Source organism: Myotis myotis, unplaced genomic scaffold (assembly GCF_014108235.1).
Source record: "Myotis myotis isolate mMyoMyo1 unplaced genomic scaffold, mMyoMyo1.p scaffold_m19_p_3, whole genome shotgun sequence".
NCBI lineage: Eukaryota > Metazoa > Chordata > Mammalia > Chiroptera > Vespertilionidae > Myotis > Myotis myotis.
Genome location: NW_023416335.1, coordinates 108230590 through 108250530, shown reverse-complemented (window position 1 = coordinate 108250530; position 19941 = coordinate 108230590). Strand labels below are relative to the sequence as shown.

At 39.0% G+C, this 19941-nt stretch overlaps 1 protein-coding gene across 4 annotated transcripts in view; it reads right to left on the bottom strand.

Moving 5' to 3' along the window:
• SKA3 (spindle and kinetochore associated complex subunit 3) overlaps positions 1-19941 on the bottom strand; it is a 46075-nt gene that overhangs the window by 12523 nt on the left and 13611 nt on the right. For all 4 annotated transcript variants that reach the window (XM_036297557.1, XM_036297554.1, XM_036297555.1 and 1 more), the window contains exons 4-6: positions 15690-16098; positions 13616-13695; positions 1369-1454 (exon numbers count right to left, since the gene is read on the bottom strand). In XM_036297557.1, coding sequence (XP_036153450.1) covers positions 1369-1454; positions 13616-13695; positions 15690-16098 — 575 coding nt within the window. The remainder of the gene's footprint in view (positions 1-1368; positions 1455-13615; positions 13696-15689; positions 16099-19941) is intronic.

The following is a 19941-nucleotide window of genomic DNA, read 5'->3' as shown; positions in this document are numbered from 1 at the left end:
CACCCCCAAGAGGAAGAAATATTTGACGGAAACCCAGCATTTTGTTTCTCTACAACTACAGTGTCCAACACAGAAGCCACAACCATCTGGGGTTATTTAAACTTAATGAAATTAGTAAAAATTTAAAAACTAAAAATTAGTTCCACAGATGCACTTGCCACATTTTATGTGCTCAGTAGCTAGCTGTGACTAATAACTACCCTACCGAACAGCACAGAATATAGTACATTTCCATCACTGTAGGAAGTTTTATTGAACAGCCTGGCCTACCATATGGGTTGTCTTAAATATTCATACCAACTTACAACAAAATGAGGTTTTGATAATAGTAAATTTGTTCACTAGGGAAAATTTGGGGAAAAAAGGGGGGGGGCAATAAAAATCACCCATAAATAACCACATTTTGGTGTGTTTATATTCATTCTTTTTCCTTAAAATGTAGTAGTCCCACCTTATCCACAGGAGATATGTTCCAACACCCCCAGTGGATGTCTAAAACCCTAGATAGTACTGAACCTACATGTACTGTTTATTCCTATACATACATACCTATAATAAAGTTTAATTTATAAATCAGGTACAGTAAGAGATCAATAACTAATAATAAAAAAGCAATTCTAACAATATACTGTAATAAAAGTTATGTGACTTGAACACAAGCACTGTGATACCTTGACAGTTGATCTGATAACTGAGATGGTCACTAAGTGACTAACAGGAGGGTAGTATCTACAGTGTGGACATGCCAGACAAAGGGATGATTCATATCTCATATGGAGCAGGAGGATGAGAGGTTTTATAACTCTACTCAAAGGAGAATAACTGAAAACTCATGACTTGTTTAATTCTGGAAATTTTCATTTAATATTTTCAGATTGCAGTTGACCACAGGTAACTGAAACCACAGAAAGCAAAACCACGGATAAGAGAGGACAACTGTATGCACGTGTATCTGTACATATACATACATGCCACTTTTCATATCATTAAATACCTGAACACATTGTTTTTATATGTTCTTATATGTTTTTTAAAAACATGACAGTTATGCAACACTGAACCTTACTGTATCTTGCTTTTCTTCTACCATTTGACATTTAGATTGTTTCCATGTTTTGCTCTAATAATAATTTGCTATAACAAATCTGTCCCAGTGAGCCTTAGAATAAATTCTGAGACATGTTTAAAAGGTATGAAAAAATTTAAAGCTCTTAATATATGCGGCTAAATTACCCTCCAGAAGTATATGGTAAGTATACAACTAAAGTCTGTATTATTCTAACTTTTTAAACAGACTGAGTCAAGAAGTAATCGTGTATCTGAGTCATTTAGAACAAAATTAGAGCTTTTAATTTTATGAAAATTTACCAAAGCTGTTCCGTTCTTTGTACAAGGAATTTTCAAACCAGGAGTACAGAATGTAGGTGCCAAGGGAGACTTTGTATATTCATCATCTAGAAGACACATACAATCACGTGAAAATAAATATTTGAAAATAAAGTTGAAATACAGATTTCAACTTTTAAGTTATAATTCTTGTCAATATAATTTGTGTATATTATTTTTAATAACTTAAATTATAACTAACATCTGCTTAGTTGGATAGGAAAAGATCAAAACTCATATCACATATCTAATGATCACTAGTACTAACAGAAGTTCAGCAAGGCACAAGTGCCACATGCAAAAATGAATAATTCTAGCATAAGAGTAAGAAACAAAAATATAATTTGAAGAAAGGTATTTTTCACTATTGCAACAAAATTAGAGCAAGATACCTATATATAAACCTATTAACAACTGTTTAAGATCTTTATGGAGAAAATCAAATTTCTGAAAAAAAAAAGGAGAAAGAAGGCCAGGAAGTCGCTTGCTGTCCAAGATATTATGAACAGAACTATGCATATACATATATTTGATATCTATAATACACAGTATCATGAAAGCAATCTTTAAAAAATACCAAGGAGAAACTGTGAACATGTTAGAAAAGTGATCATCAGACTGGCAAAATTTGATTAGGTCTAAATATCATTAAGTGCTGGAAAAGATAGAGAAACAGTAACCCAAACACTGCTTGGGGGCATAAAAGCCACCTTCAGGGCAATTTAGCATCTTAGAGTAAGTGAAGGTGTGCATCCCCTTTCATCTAGAAATTCTACTACTAGAGTGAGAAACACATGTGCATAGGCATAATTTTCATTATAGCACTGCCTTGTAATAGTAAAAAATAAAAACAACTCAATGTCAATAAAATGGCTTATTCATACAGTGGAACACTACTGAACAATTAAAATGGATGAACTGCCCTAGCCGGTTTGGCTCGGTGGATAGAGCATTGGCCTGCAGACTGAAGGGTCCCGGGTTTGATTCCGGTCAAGGGCACATGCCTGGGTTGCGGGCTCAATCCCCAGTAGGGGGCATGCAGGAGGCAGCCAATCAATGATTCTCTCTCATCAATGTTTCTCTCTCTCTTTCCTCTCCGAAATCAATAAAAATATATTTTTTAAAAAATGGATGAACAGGATTTACATAGATTACTATGAAAAACATACTGTGTAGTGAAAAAAGCAAATGGCAAAAGAATACAAATTATATGTTGTTACTTGTGTGAAATTTTAAAATACAATTATGCTTTAATTAATCATTACTTTTGGGGAGGAAAGGAAGGAGAACAATTAAGTGGGGCTAGGTATTTAGCTTGAGGTATAACTTTTTTTAAAAAAAGATTTTTAAAATTGATTTTTAGAGAGGAAGGGAGAGGTGGAGAAACATGAATATGAAAGCAAAACATCAATTTTCCTCCTGCAAGCCGCCAACTGGGGATCGAATCTGCAACCCAGGCATGTGCCCTGATTGAAAATCTAACCGGTAACCTTTTGGTGCATGCGATGGCTCAACCAACTGAGCTAGACTGGCCAGGGCACTTTAGGTATAACTTTAATTTTAAAACATTTGAAGCAAATATAGCAAGATATTAACATCTATTTAATTTTATATTTTCAGTATATACCTATACACCTGGGGTTTTAAGATAAGGCAGCTAACCTAAAACCTGTCTGTAGCCCTAGCCAGTTTGGCTCAGTTGATAGTGTCAGCCTATGGATTGAAAGGTCCAGATTCAATTCTGGTCAAGGACACATGCCCGGGGTTGCAGACTCAATCCCCAGTAGGGGGTGTGCAGGAGGCAGTCAGTCAATGATTCTCTCTCATCATTGATGTTTCTATCTCTCTCTCCCTCTCCCTTCCTCTCTAAAATCAATAAAAACATATTTAAAACAATAACAACAACAACAAAAAACCTGTTTGCAATGGGTAACCCATGGAGTCCTGGCTGGGGTAAGCATGAAACAGCTCCACAGGGCACATAGAACTACCACTGAAAACCTCTATTTAAAGATGAGTTCAGAGCCCTGACCAGTTTGGCTCACTGGATAGAGCGTCGGCCTGGGGGCTGAAGGGTCCCAGGTTCAATTCCGGTCAAGGGCATGTACCTTAGTTGCAGGCACATCCCCAGTGGGGGGTGTGCAAGAGGCAGCTGATCGATGCTTCTCTCTCATCGATGTTTCTAACTCTCTATCCCTCTCCCTTCGTCTCTGTAAAAAATCAATAAAATATATTTTAAAAAAATAAATAAATAAATAAAGATGAGTTCAGAGAGAGACAGGATGGCGACCACCAAGAAGGTAGGGAGGGAGTGTGGGTGAGAGAGTGAGGGAGTGATAGAGGAGTGTGTGGACAGGTGTGATGTGTGTGTGTGTGAGAGCTAGGACAGTTAGATCCTGCAGGTCTTCCAAGGGGCTGCCAAACTGGGCAGTCTTAAAGGGTGCAACCCTGTTGCTTCCGCAAACACTCCGGGGAGGACACCGCCGGCACCGAGACCACGCCATCTTGAAGAACAGAACTGCTTGAGACTAGGATCCTAGCCTCGCCATGACCTAATCTGGTCTCAGTCACAAACTGGGACCCTACAGCTACTCGGGTGAAAGACCTGCGACCACTCCTGCAGACCCAGGGACACCTAGATGCCCGGCAGACCAGGGTTCCAGATTTCTGTGAGTCACAGAGCCAATCCCTCTCCCCGCCGGCCCGCGGCAGTGGCATAGGAACTGCCAGACCCTCTCCACGAAAACAGGCTTCCTGCCCACACACAACAGCAGCAGCTCTACCTAAATTTGAGCCTGGGTGCGCGGACAGGGGAAGTTTGTTTCCCGCGACCAGACCCTGTGCCCACATAGGGAGGCTGCACTGAATTTGAGCCCAGGTGCACAGACAGGGGGAGTTTGTTTCCCGCAGTGCACACCCGTGTGACCAGACCCCGCACCCCCATAGGGAGGCTGCGCTGAATTTGAAGCTGGGTGCTCGAACACGGGGAGTGTGTTTCCCTCAGCCCGCACTCCCATGACCAGACCCCAAGCCCACACAGGGCAGCAGTGCCACCTGACTTTGATTCAGGGTAAACGCACATGGAGGCTGTTTTCCCTTGCACAGGAGTGGACATTCTGATGACACAGTGCAACAGTGCAACCTGGTCCCCCAAGCAGACCAGGGACTCTGATTCTCTGCGCGAAAGGGAGCACTGAGCACCAGTGACTTGACTCTGTTTCTCATGTGTGTGCCTGAGATCCCTGACTCCCAGTGCATTCACACTAAGAGCCAGGGACTCCAATTCTTGGCACATGCACACACAGGGACCGTGATTCTCGGTGCGAGGCCGCACCAAGCAACAGAGACTCTGATACTCGATTCTCAGCATAGGCACAGGGGATCTGTGATTCCTGACACTCGCTAGGGGACTCTGATTTTTGGCACACGCCAGCAGGGTCTCTATTTCAGCGCGGCGCAGGCGGGGTCCCTGATTCTGTGTGTGCACATGAGGCCACACTAAGTGCCAGTGACTCTGATCCTGGGCGAGCGTGGCTCCCACCAACCCATGGCAGCCACACATCTTGGTGTCAGAGCTCTTCAGTGACACTCGGGGGGTGGGAAGCTCCCACTGCACATGGTCCAGACCCCCACAACTGGACAGTTGAACCTTCTGGTGATAGTTAGAATGGGGCGAGAATGAAATAATCCCCATAGGAAAGAAAATTAGGAATTGCCAAGAAAGGAATAAGTGAAAAGTAAGCATGCAACATGACAGAAAGAGAATTCAGAGTAATGGTCATACAGTTCATACACTGGATGGACGAGAAAATCAACAACCTATGCAACAATCAAGAAGTAATAAAAAGTGATACAGCTACAATCAAAAACACCATGGAAGGTTTCAACAGTAGACTATAAGAACCAGAGGACCAAATTAAAGAGTTAAAAGATAAGGTATAGAAACAGGCTCAATCTGAACAGCAACTAGAGAATAAAAGTAAAAAACAAGAGAAGAGCCTAAGGGAGCTTTGGGACAACAAAAAACAAAGTAACATATGTATAATAGGGCTGCCAGAAGGACAAGAAGAGCAGCAAGGATTAGAGAATCTATCTGAAGAAATAATGACAAAAAACTTCCCTGATATGGGGAAGTACAAAGTTACACAAGTACAGAGAGTCCCAAGCAAGATAAATCCCAAAGGATCCACACCAAGACACGTCATAATTAGAATAGAAAATGTTAACAACAAAGAAAGAATCTTAAAGGCTGCAAGAGAGAGACAGACAGTTACCTACAAAGGATCCCCCATCAGATTATCAAATGATTTCTCAAAAGAAATACATCAAGCTAGAATGGAATGGAAGGAGATATACAAAGTGATGCAAAGCAAAGGACTGAATCCAAGAATACTCTATCCAGCAAGACTATCAATCAAAATTGAAGGGGAAATCAGGAGCTTCGCAGACAAAAAAAAGGCTAAGGGAGTTTATCACTACCAAACCAGCAATACAGAAAATGCTAAAGGGAATGCTGTATAAAGAAGAAATAGAAAGGAAGGAAGGAACACAGGCATAAAATACAGAAATGGCTACAAACAAGTACCTATAAATAATAACATTAAATGTAAATGGATTAATGCTCAAACCAAAAGACGTTGAGTAAATGAATGAATAAGAAAACATGACCCATATATATACTGTCTACAGGAGACCCACCTCAGAACAAGGGACTCACACAGACTGAAAGTGAAGGGATGGAAAAGTATCTAGCAGGCAAACGGAAATGAAAAAAAAGCTGGGGTAGCAATACTTATATCTGACAAAATAGACCTCAAAGTGAAGACCATAACAAGAGACAAGAAAGGCCACTTCATTCTAAAGGAATTGATACAACAAGAGATATAACTCTGGTAAACATTTATGCACCCAATGCAGGAGTACCAAATACATAAAAAATCTTCTGGAAGATATCAGGGGTGAGATTAACAACAACACAATCATAGTAGGAGACTTTAATATCCCATTAATGTCACTGGATAAATCTTCTAGAAAAACATTAGCAAAGAAACATCAATCCTAAATGACTCACTAGATCAGATGGCCTTAATCGACATCTTTATTACATTCCATCCCAAAACTCCAGAATATACATTCTTCTCAAGTGCACATGGGACATTTTCAAAGATAGACCACATATTGGGACACAGGCAAAGTCTCTCCAAATTCAAGAGGACTGAAATTTATCAAGCATCTTCTCAGATCACAATGGCATAAAATTAGAAATCAACCACAGTAAAATCAATCACAAAAATTCAAACACTTGGAGGCTGAATAGCACACTATTAATCAATGAGTGGGTTACCAAAGAGATTAAAGAAGAAATAAAACACATCCTGGAAAAAACCAACAATGAAAACACAACAATCCAAAATCTTTGGGACACAATGAAAGGAGTCCTGAGAGGGAAGTTCATAGCATTACGGCCTATCTCAAAAAACAAGAAAAATTGATAATAAACCATCTAACTCTGCAACTTGAAGAATTAGACAAAGAGCAACAAAAAAAAGGAAGGAAATAATAAAGATCAGAGCGGAAATAAATGACATAGAGACCAAAAAACAAAACAAAACAACAGAATAGATCAATGAAACCAAGAGCTAGTTCTTTGAAAGGATAAACAAGATTGATGAACCTCTAGCCAGGCTCATCAAGAAGCAAAGAGAGAGGACCCAAATAAACAAAATCAGAAATGAAAGAGGTGAAATAACACAGACCCCACCGAAATACGAAGAATCGTAAAAAAATACTATAAGCAACTCAATGAGGAGGAATCAAAAAATCCGAATAGGTTGATAACTATGGAGGAAGTTAAAGCAGTAATCAAAAAACGTCCAACAAACAAAAGCCCTGGACCAGGCAGCTTCACAGGGGAGTTTTACCGAACATTCAAAGAAAAAATAAAACCTATCTTCCTCAGACTATTCAAAAAAATTCAAGAGTAAGGAGCACTTCCAAGCTCTTTCTTCAAAGCCAGCATTACCCTAATCCCAAAACCAGATAAAGACACTACAAAGAAAGAAAATTACAGGCCAATATCCCTCATGAACATAGACACCAAAATCCTCAACAAAATTCTAGCAAATCAAATCCAGCATTACATTAGAAAGATCATACACCATGACCAAGTGGGATTTATTCCAGGGATGCAAGGATGGTACAATATCCACAAATCAATAAATGTGATGCACCATATAAACAAAGAGAGATAAAAATCATATAATCATATCCATTGATGCAGAAAAAGCATTTGACAAAATCCAACACCCTTTCTTGATAAAAACCCTCAGCAAGGTGGGAATAGAAGGATCATACCTCAACATAATAAAAGCCATATATGACAAACCCACAGCCAACATCATACTCAATGGGCAAAAACTAAAACCATTTCCCCTAAGAACAGGAACAAGACAGGGATGCCCACTCTCACCACTCCAGTTCAACATAGTACTGGAAGTACTAGCCATTGTGAGCAGACAAGAAGAAGAAATAAAAGGCATCCAAATTGGAAAAGAGGTAAACTGTCTTTATTTGCAGGTGACATGATATTGTACACAGAAAAGCCCAAAGACTCCATAAAAAACTACTAGACTTAATAAATTAATTCGGCAATGTAGCAGGATACAAAATTAACACCCAGAAGTCTATGGCTTTTCTATACATTAATAATGAACTCACAGAAAGAGAAATTAAAAAAGCAATCCCATTTACCATTGCAACAAAAAAATTAAGATACCTAGGAATAAATTTAACCAAGGAGATAAAGGACCTGTACTCAGAAAATTTCAGAACGCTGAAAAAAGAGATAGAGGAAGACATGAACGAATGGAAGAATACACCATGTTCATGGATTGGTAGAATCATCATCATTAAAATGTCCATACTACCCAAAGCAATCTATAAATTCAATGCAATCCCCATTAAAATACCAATGGCATACTTCAAAGACCTAGAACAAACTCTCCAAAAATTCATCTGGAATAAAAAAAGACCCCGAATAGCTTCAGCAATCTTGAGAAGAAGAACAATGTTGGAGGGATCTCAATACCAGATATCAAGCTATACTACAAAACCACTGTTCTCAAAACTGCCTGGTGCTGGCACAAGAACAGACATATAGACCAGTGGAACAAAACAAAGAATCAAGAAATCGACACAGCCATTATGCTCAACTAGTATTTGACAAAGGAGGCAAGAGCATACAATGGAGTCAAGACAGTCTCTTCAGTAAATCATGTTAGGAAAACTGGACAGTTAATTCTAAAAAAATTAAACTAGGCCAGCAACTTACACCATACACAAAAATAAACTCAAAATGGATAAAGGACTTAAATATGAGAAACTATAAAAATCTTAGAAGAAGCCATAGGCAGCAAAATGGCAGGCATTTGTTGTAGCAATATATTTAACGATACAGCTCCTACGGCAATGGAAACTAAGGAGAAAATAAACAAATGGGGCTACATAAAAATAAAAAGCTTCTGCACAGCAAAAGAAACCATCAGCAAAACAACAAGAAAGCCCACTGCATGGGAGAACATATTTGCCAATGTTATCTCCAATAAGGGTTTAATCTCCAACATTTACAGATAACTCATACAACTTAATAAAAGGAAGATAAACAACCCAATCAATAAATGGGCAAAGGACCTAAATGGACATTTTTCAAAAGAGGACATTCAGAAAGCCAAGAAACATATGAAAACATGCTCAAAGTCACTAATCATCCAAGAGATGCACATCAAAACAACAATGAGGAACCACCTCACACCTGTCAGAATGGCTATCATCAACAAATCAACAAACGACAAGTGCTGGCAAGGATGCGGAGAAAAAGGAACCCTCCTTCACTGCTGGTGGGAATACAAACTGGTGTAGCCACTGTGGAAAACAGTATGGCATTTCCTCAAAAAATTAAAAATGGAACTGCCATTTGACCCAGTAATACCACTTCTAGGAATATATCCCAAGAAAACAGAAACACCAATCAGAAAGAATATATGCACCCCTATGTTCACAGCAGCACAATTTACAATAGCTAAGATTTGGAAACAGCCTAAATGCCCATCAGCAGATCAGTGGATTAGAAAACTATGGTACATCTACACAATGGAATACTACAGTGCTATAAAAAAGAAGGAGTTCTTACCATTTGAAACAGCATGGATTGAACTGGAGAGCATTATGCTAAGTGAAATAAGCCAGTCAGTGAAAGAAAAATACATGATCTCACTTATTTATGGATAATAAAAAACATTATAAACTGATGAAGAAAAATAGATACACAGGCAGAGAAGAATCAAACAGACTGTCAAACTACAGCGGGAAAGCTGGGGAGGGATGGCGGGGGGGCGGGGGGGGAGAGGTAAGAGATCAACCGAAGGACTTGTATGCATGCATATAAGCATAACCATTGGATGCAAGACACTGGGAGGAGGGTGAGGGCATGTGCCGGGGGGGTAGGGGAGGCTGGGGGAAGGTCAATTGGGAACAAAAAGGAGACATATGTACTATTTATAATACTTTAAACAATAAACAAATAATTAATTACTTAATTAAAAAAAAGATGCATTAAAAATTAAAGGCATGTGAGGAAACAAGCCCCAAGAAAGACAATCAAAGTGATAAACAAGAGAATGAATACATTAAGAGTCTTTCAGATACAAGTGTTTAAAATGTTCAAAGAGATAAATGGAGGCATAGAAATCTTAAGGCAAGAGAGCAATACAGAAGGAAAAATAGAAAAAACGTATAAAACAAAAAATGTAGTCATTAGAGTAAAAATTCAAGTGATCGGTTAACATAATAAATTAGACTCAGTGTAAGAGAGAAACAGCAATTGGAAGGATGTCTAAAGCACAAAGTAGCAAAGAAAAAGGGAAGGAAGCTATCAAATGGAAGTTAAACTGAGGAGGCTAAAGGGTAAATTTCAATATATACTGAGTGGCCAGATTATTATGACCGGCCAGATTATTATGACCACCCCAGCAGTACTTCATTGGGCCACCTTTTGCCTTCAATACTGCGGCGATTCTTCTTGGCATTGACTCCACAAGATGTTGAAAAGTGATGCGAGGAATCAGACACCATGCCTGATGAATAGCACTGTCCAGTTCTGTGAGATTTGATGGTTGTGGAACCAGCTGCCTGATGGCTCTTTTAACTTCATCCCATAAATGCTCAATTGGATTGAGATCTGGTGATTGTGGGAGCCACCCAAGCAAGGTAAAGTCTCCCTCATGTTCTTGAAATCACTCCTGCACAATATGAGCACCGTGGCATGGCGCATTGTCTTGTTGGACGAAGCCATCTCCATTGGGATACGCCATCAACATGATAGGATGAACTTGATCAGCAACGATACTTAGGTATGCTGTGCTATTCAGACGTTTATAATGGTCTGGCCCTCTAGCAACTTCAGCATGAAATTATAGCTAATTTGCCTACAAAGGTCAGGTGGTCATAATAATCTGGCCATTCAGTGTATATCGTACAGGAATTTCAGGAGAAAAAAATTGAGGAATTAGGGGAAAGTAATATTATTAAAGAGATAATGTCAGTATTTTCCAGACTTAGATGAGTCCTTAGTTTAAAAAATCATCCCAAATTATAAACATAATACATGAAAACAAACATACTATAGAGAAATGAAGAATGTCAAAGATAAAGATAAAAACTTATAGGCTATCAAAAAGAAGAGATTTTCTATAAAGAAAAGCTAATCAGACCAATAGCCCTCTGCTCATCAGCAATAGATACCAGGTCACATGGAATAATTTCTTTAAAATACTGAAGAAAGACCTATGTTGATCTAGTCACCTATATCGTGTTAAATTATCATTCAAGAATGAGTTGCCGAACCGGTTTGGCTCAGTGGATAGAGCGTCGGCCTGCGGATTCAAGGGTCCCGGGTTCAATTCTGGTCAAGGGCATGTACCTTGGTTGCAGGCACGTCCCACTGTGGGGCGTGCAGGAGGCAGCTGATCGATCTCTCTCATTGATGTTTCTGACTTTCTATCCCTCTCCCTTCTTCTCTGTAAAAAATCAATAAAATATATTAAAAAAAAAAAAAAAAAAAAGACAAACCACAGATGGGCAGATGATCTTTGCAAAAACACTTCTCAGATAAAGGATTTGTAGACTATATAAAGAACTCTCTGGCGAGTTAGAAGGGGGAAGAAGGGGGACATATGTAATACTTTCAACAATAAAAAAAATTAAAAAAAAAAAAAAAAAAAAGAATGAGTGAAAGCCCAGCTGGTGTGGCTTAGTGGCTGAATGTCGACCCATGCACCAACAGGTCACTGGTTCAATTCCTGGTCAGGGCACATGCCCTGGTCTCAGGCTCTATCCCCATGGGGGTCATCCAGAACTAGAGATTACTTAACACAGAATAGACCATCTCTGAAAGAACTGCTAAAGGCAGTACTTTAACCAGAAAACTAAACCCAGAAGGAATGAGTGAACTATAAGAAGCAATGGCGCCGAAACTGGTTTGGCTCAGTGGATAGAGCGTCAGCCTGTGGACTGAAAGGTCCCAGGTTCGATTCCGGTCGAGGGCATGTACCTTGGTTGCGGGCACATCCCCAGTAGGAGATGTGCAGGAGGCAGCTGATCGATGTTTCTCGCTCATCGATGTTTCTAACTATCTCTCTCCCTTCCTCTCTGTAAAAAATCAATAAAAATGTATTAAAAACAAAAAAGCAATGGCAAACACAAAAAAAAATGGTAAAGAAATTACTAAATTTTAATAAGTACAGACTATAAAAATTTTAATAGCTTTTGTGGCGTAGAAATAGGGTCAAACAAAAATACAACATAAACTCTCTTAATAAGCCTCCACTTAACCAAATTACTAATGGGTAAACGTAAGCTTTCAATTCTTTTCATAAGACTAGAGGCCCGGTGCACAAAATTCGTACACTGGCGGGGGGGCCCCTCAGCCTGGATTGCAAGAGGGCGCAGGCCAGGCCGAGGGACCCCAGTGGTGCACGATCAGGGCCAGGGAGGGACATGGGAGGTTGGCCAGCAAGCGACGGACCGCGGGAGGGCTCCAGGGCGTGTCCAGCCAGTCTCGCTCAGTCCTGATTGGCCGGACCCCAGCAGCAAGCTAACCTACCCATGGGAGCATCTTCCCCCTGGTGGTCAGTGCACATCACAGCAAGCGGCTGAGTGGCCTTAGCATATCATTAGCATTGGTATTACACTTTGATTGGTTGAACGACCGACCAGATGACCAGACACTTAGCATATTAAGCTTTTTATTATATAGGATACTGCTGATGGCCCACTGAAGGATTTCAGGCAGGAAGTCATAAAAGATAGTCTCCCTTATTATGGTCCACTGGGAAGTGATTTCTGAGTATGATGGAAGGTAGTGGTCCAATTTCTCTCCTTTTTAAAAAAATAGGCTACTCTTTAATATAGTCATGTTTTTTCTTATAAGTTAAGCTCTAAGCTTACTATGAATGAGTTGCATTTTGTTACACCTGTTTATGCCAGAGGTACTTGTTAATTTAATAACAAGTCAGTGAAATTAGTAGAGAAAATATTTCTGAAAATAATGTCTAAAACTCTGGAAAGACTTCATAAAGACAAGTTACTTTAAAAGATTTGCCAATAAATTTGGTATAGATCAGACAAGTATAAATAATTATTCAAAGAAATCATAAAACTAGAATTTTTTTATTTTATATTTTCATGAAAACCAGTGTTTTCAGTTTGCTGGGACAAATATGAGAAAACTACATGAAATTTTCTTTAAGTTCTTGTACTCTTTAAAAAAAATTTGAATGGTAGCTGATGTATTCCGAGTGTAGTTTATATAAGATAATGTAGAACTCTAATCAATAGGCTGAGGCTAAACTTAAAAAGGGTGCTACTGGCTCTATATCAAAAAATTGGTGAATGAATGTATATTTATATGCTTTAAGTTAAAATGTTAAAAACAAACAAACTGACAAATACTGAATATAACAAGGAAGAGTACAAAAAGAAAGAAAATTTTATCTTTCTCCCGTATGAAATCATGCTGAACGTGAATGAAATGAATGGTGGTACTTAACAGAACTGGATGTCACCAACTGAAAAGATGCAGAAGGCTATTAGAATATGTATGTGGTGCATCATTTTTGTACAAAGATCATCTGGAAAGAGTATAGCTGAGAAGTAACTTGATTTTCATACTTACCATTTTTTTCCAATTGCTGGTTTATGAGGCTAGCAGTGGTGCTATTACTGGGCACTGGTTCTGTTTCTACAGCTTCCTCACTGGCATGATTAATAGGGAAATTATAAGGTAAAAAAAAGTTAATATTAAACCTCTGGGAAAATTTAATCTTACAATAAATCATCAAGCCTGGAGGAATATTCACTCCTATTTTATGACTCAGTTGGTTGGGGTGTCATCGTGTACACCAAAAGGTAGCAGTGCAGGTTTGATTCCTGGTCAGGGCACATACACAGGTTGTGAGTTTGAGGCAACTGATTGATGTTTCTCTCTCTTTAAAAGAATTATTTTTTATTTATTTTTATTTATTTATTTTGTTAATCCTCACCAGAGGATATTTTTTCCATTGCTTTTTCAGAAAGAGTAGAAGGAAGGGAGGGAGAGAGAGAGAGAGAGACATAGAGATTGGTTGCCTCTTGCACGTACCCAGACTGGGTACAGGGAGCGAGCCCACAACCCAGGTAGGTGCCTTTGACTGGGAATCGGAATAGAATCTGGGACCCCTTATGTGGAGACTAATGCTTGAACCACTGAACAACACCGGCCAGGGCTAAAAGAATTGTTTTTTTTAAAAAAATAAATGTACAGCCCAGCCCGGCTGGTATGGCTGAGGTTGAGCATCGACCTATGAACCAGGAGGTAATGATTCAATTCTCAGGGCACATGCCAGTGTTATGAGCTCTATCCCAAGAAGGGGGTGTGCAAGAGGCAGTTGATCCATGATTTTTTCTCATCATTTATGTTTCTCTATTCCTCTCCCTTCCTCTCTAAAATAAAAATACATTAAAAAAAAAAAAAAAAAAGTATAGCCCAGTGGTATAAATCAGTGGTTGAGCATCAACCCATGAACCAGGAGGTTGAGGTTCGATTCCCAGTTACCAGTCAGGACACATGCCAGGCTTATGGCTCAATCCCCAGTGGGGCGGGGGGGGGGGGGGGGGGGGGGGGCGGTGTGCAGGAGGCAGCTGATCATTGACTCTCTTTCATCAATGATATTGCTGTCCCTTCTGTTTCCTTCCTCTCTCTGAAATCAAGAAGAAAAAAAAAGTGGAAACATGGCTCAAAAAAGCTTAAGAACCATTCTGTATTGAAAGTTTTGACTTAGAAGTAGATTAAGAATCTCTGACTTAAAGGAAAGCCCTAATAAGTTCAACTCATTATATAAATCAGCGGCTCTCAACCTGTGGGTTGCGACTCCTTTGGGGGTCGAACGACCCTTTCACAGGGGTCGCCTAAGACCATTGGAAAACACACATATAATTAATATTGTTTTCGTGATTAATCACTATGCTTTAATTATGTTCAATTTGTAACAATGAAAATACATCCTGCATAGCAGATATTTACATTACGATTCATAACAGTAGCAAAATTACAATTATGAAGTAGCAACGAAAATAATGTTATGGTTGGGGGTCACCACAACATGAGGAACTGTATTAAAGGGTCGCGGCACTAGGAAGGTTGAGAACCACTGATATAAATTAATCTGTTTCTGGGCAATTTTGTCCCAGTTATAGGTCTATTCTGTGACAGTTTTATACTGTTTTACTTACTGTAGCTTTACTTACACACACATACTTTTTTGTTAATCCTCATTCAAGGATATTTTTCCCATAGATTTTTAGAGCGGGAGGGAAAGGAGGGAGGAAGGAAAAAACAACGATGTGAAAGACACTCATGGGTTGCCTTCCATACACGCCCCAACCCAGCCAGGGATGGAACCTGCAACCCAGGTAATTGAACCTGAGATCCTTTGGGTCTAACCAGCCAGGGCAATCCTTTAATTTTATTCTTCTTTCTCTATCTTACCAAACATCTTTTTTTTCCAGGCCAGTGTCACTCCTTTTATAGCATCTAACCTGAAAAAATCTACAGCTCACACTTTACTTAGAATTGGTGATTCAGGGAAGTTTGAAATAAGAAGTATCTGAAGACCTCAGTCTGAAACATCATACTTCAAGGAAAAAAAAATCAATAAATACAAAAGATATAGGAAGTTAGATAAGCTGTACCTTTTAAGAAAGCTGCTTACCTTTTATTCTTCACATATTTAAGTCCCATTGTGTAATCTTCATTCAAACACACAGTATATTCAGAGATACCAAAGTGCTCTAATTTAGGAGTCACACACTCAAAATCATCCATATTTAGTGCACATTTAGGAGTTTTTAGTACTTCAACTGGTGACAGTTTGGAAGATGGAGTTAACATGTTTGGCTCTTTCTTATGATTGTTTACTGCCTGTGGAGGGTTTGGTGGAATTTGCGATATCAGGTACCGCTCAAGTCCAAAATCTGAAAGTTGTGGACTACATGGAATCTTCTCAGAAACAGAGCTGCTTGGAACAACAGGATTAGACATATCATCCTTTACATCAGGCTTTTGAAGGTTTTCATCTCTAGTGGACTCTGGTTTAGAGTCAATGGCTTCTTGCTCACCCTCTGGGAGAAAAGGTCATATTGTATTTAAACATCAAATCAGGAAATCTCAAGTACTAAAACCACATAAAACAGTTTCATTTGAAATGTCCTTAATCAGTAAAAGTCCTGATTCCGTCCTCAGTCTCTAAGGTTTTATTCTAATTGTACCTTTAGTAAATTTCTGATATGCACCTCTTGTCCACCCATACCCCATTTTGATGACATATTAGAGAAAAGAAGTAAACTAAAGTATTAAAAGATGAAAAATCAATACCTACAAATATAAGTCCAATTTCCTTACTTCCCCAGTTAATGTAATTTACCAGTTCTTAATATATTGTGAAACTATTTTATCATTAAATGACAGTAATTACAGTGTGGAATTAACTACAATCTAGATTCAACATAAAGTATGAAAATATTAATTTAAATATTTAACTTACAGATGCATAAAAAGGAAAGACTGTTGTACAAAAATAAATTTCTATCCTGTCAGCCTGAAACACAAGTATCAAAAGCCTAGTGAGAGCCTAGCCAAGGTAGCTCAATGGTTGAGCATCGACCTATGAATCAGGAGGTCACGGTTCCATTTCTGGTCAGGGCATATGCCCCGGTTGTGGGCTCTATCCCCAGTGAGGCACATGCAGGAGGCAGCCTATCATTGATTCTCTCTCATCATTGGTGTTTCTCTCTCCCTCCCTGTCTGAAAGCAATAAAAAAATGTATTTATTTTTAAAAAGCCTAGTTAGAGAAATAACAGACCAGCATTAGAAAGATATGCCATTCCTCAACCTTTGATAGGGTTACATCTAACTCTACACCTTAACATTTAACCACTACACTTCAGATTAAATAACTGACTAACAACTATACTTTTCCCTATAGTCCTTTGTCATTTCCTGGGTACACTACTGAGGAATGAATTTTGTGTGGAACTAAAGTTGGAGTTAAAAGATCCAGGACGGGTGCCTTGTTGTGTTGTATTATGTGCCCTTAAATCAACCCAGCAGATCCAAGCAACAGCAGCCTCCTGATCACCACACCCTCTGAGGATCAGCAGCTGTACGTGAAGCCTCCCCCCACCAGCCAGAAGAGCCACCAAAGCTGTGAACAGCACCCACCAGAGGAGCTGCTGCCAAATGAGGAGCAGTTGCTACCGCAACCGCCCGAGGAACAACCAGAGCCCAAGGAGCCACTGCCACCCAGGGAGCAGCCACTGAACGACTCAACATCTAGATATGTCAGTGAGATCAAACATGGGTAGACAAAGAAACCCCAAAGGAAAGAAAAGGAGGACTCTCCAGAAAAGCAGCTAAGTGATACAGAAGCATGCAACATGACAGAAAAAGAATTCAGAATAAGGGTCCTAGAGTGCATAAACCGGATGGAGGAAAAAATCAACAACATATACAAGAAGCAAGAAGAAACAGGTGAAAAAATCAACAACTTAAGTAAGACCCAAGAAGAAATGAAGACCAATATAGCTGCAATAAAAAACACCATTGAAAGTATCAACAGTAGACTAGGAGAAGCGGAGGACCGAATTAGTGAATTAGAAGACAAGGAAGCAAAACACACCCAAAATGTACAGCACTTGGAGAAAAAAATTAAAAGACAGGAGGAGAGCCTAAGGGAGCTTTGGGACAACATGAAATGAAACAACATATGAATAATAGGGGTGCCAGAACAACAGAAAGAGGAATAAGGATTAGAAAACCTATTCGAAGAAATAATATAAGAAAACTTCCCTGAGGTGGGGAAGAAAAAAGTCACACAAGCACAGAGAGTCCCAAACAAGGTGAACCCGAAAAGACCCACACCAAGACACACCATAATTACCATGGCAAATGTTCAGGACAAAGAGAGAATCTTACAGGCTGCAAGAGAGAGACAGAAAGTTACATACAAGGGATCTCCCGTTAGATTATCAAATGATTTCTCAACAGAAACACATCAGGCCAGAAAAGAATGGACGGAAATTTACAAAGTGATGCAAAGCAAAGGACTGAATCCAAGAATACTCTATCCAGCAAGGCTATCATTCAAAATTGAAGGGGAAATAAAAAGCTTCACAGACAAAAAAAGGCTAAGGGAGTTTATCACCACCAAGCCAGCAATGCAAGAAATGCTAAAGGGACGGGTGTAAAAAGAAGAAACAAAAAGCTCAGAAAGAAAACAGCCACACACAAAAAAAGAAATGGCTACAAACAAGTACTTTTCAATAATAACTTTAAACGTAAACGGACTAAATGCTCCAACCAAAAGACATCGAGTGGCTGAATGGATAAAAAAACATGATCCATACATTTGCTGTCTACAAGAGACCCACCTCATTAGAAGGGACTCACACAGACTGAAAGTGAAGGGATGGAAAAATATCTTTCAGGCAAATGGAAATGAAAAGAAAGCTGGGGTAGCAATACTTATATCGGACAAAATAGACCTCAAAGTGAAGGCCATAACAAGAGATAAGGAAGGCCACTTCATAATATTAAAGGGATCAACACAACAAGAAGATATAACCCTGGTAAACATATATGCATCCAATGCAGGAGCACCCAAATTCATAAAAAAAACTCCTGAAAGATATCAAAGAAGAGATCGACAACAATACAATCATAGTAGGGGACTTTAATACACCACTGACATCACTGGATAAATCCTCTAGACAAACACTCAGCAAAGAAACAGCAATCCTAAATGACTCACTAGATCAGATGGACTTGACATCTTCAGAACACTTCAACACAAAGCCACGGAATATACATTCTACTCAAGTGCTCATGAGACAGATTCAAAAATAGACCACATATTGGGTCACAAACAAAGTCCCGCCAAATTCAAGAAGATTGAAATCATACCAAGCATCTTCTCAGATCACGATGGCCTAATATTAGAAATAAACTACAATAAAAACAACCCAAAATACTCAAACACTTGGAACCTGAATAGCATGTTATTAAATATTGATTGGGTTACCAATGAGATCAAAGAAGAAATTAAAATCATCGTGGAAACTAATGACAATGAAAACACAACAATCCAAAACCTATGGGACGCAATGAAAGCAGTCCTGAGAGGGAAGTTTATAGCTCTACAGGCCTATCTCAAAAAACAAGAAAAAATGGTAGTAAATCATCTAACTCTACAACTCAAAGAATTAGAAAGAGAGCAACAAGAAAACCCCAGAGTGAGCAGATGGAAGGAGATAATAAAGATTAGAGCAGAAATAAATGACACAGAGACCAAAAAAAAAAAAAACAATACAGAAAATCAATGAAACCAAGAGCTGGTTCTTTGAAAGGATAAACAAGATTGACAAACCTCTAGCCAGGCTCACCAAGAAACAGAGAGAGAGGACCCAAATAAACAAAATCAGAAACGATAGAGGCAAAATAACAACAGACCCCACAGAAATACAAAGGATTGTTAAAAAAATATTATGGACAGCTCTACTCCACCAAACTAGACAACCTGGAGGAAATGGACAAATTCCTAGAAAAATACAACATTCCAAAACTCAATCAGGAAGAATCTAAAAATCTCAATAGGCCAATAACTATGGAAGAAATTGAAGCAGTCATCAAAAAGCTTCCAGCAAACAAAAGCCCAGGACCAGACGGCTTCACAGGGGAGTTTTACCAAACATTCAAGGAAGAACTAAAACCTATCCTCCTCAGACTACTACAAAAAAATTCAAGAGGAAGGAACACTTCCAAGCTCATCCTATGAAGCCAACATCACCCTAATACCAAAACCAGGTAAAGACAACACAATGAAAGAGAATTACAGGCCAATATCCCTCATGAACATAGATGCCAAAATCCTCAACAAAATCTTAGCAAATCAGATCCAGCAGTACAT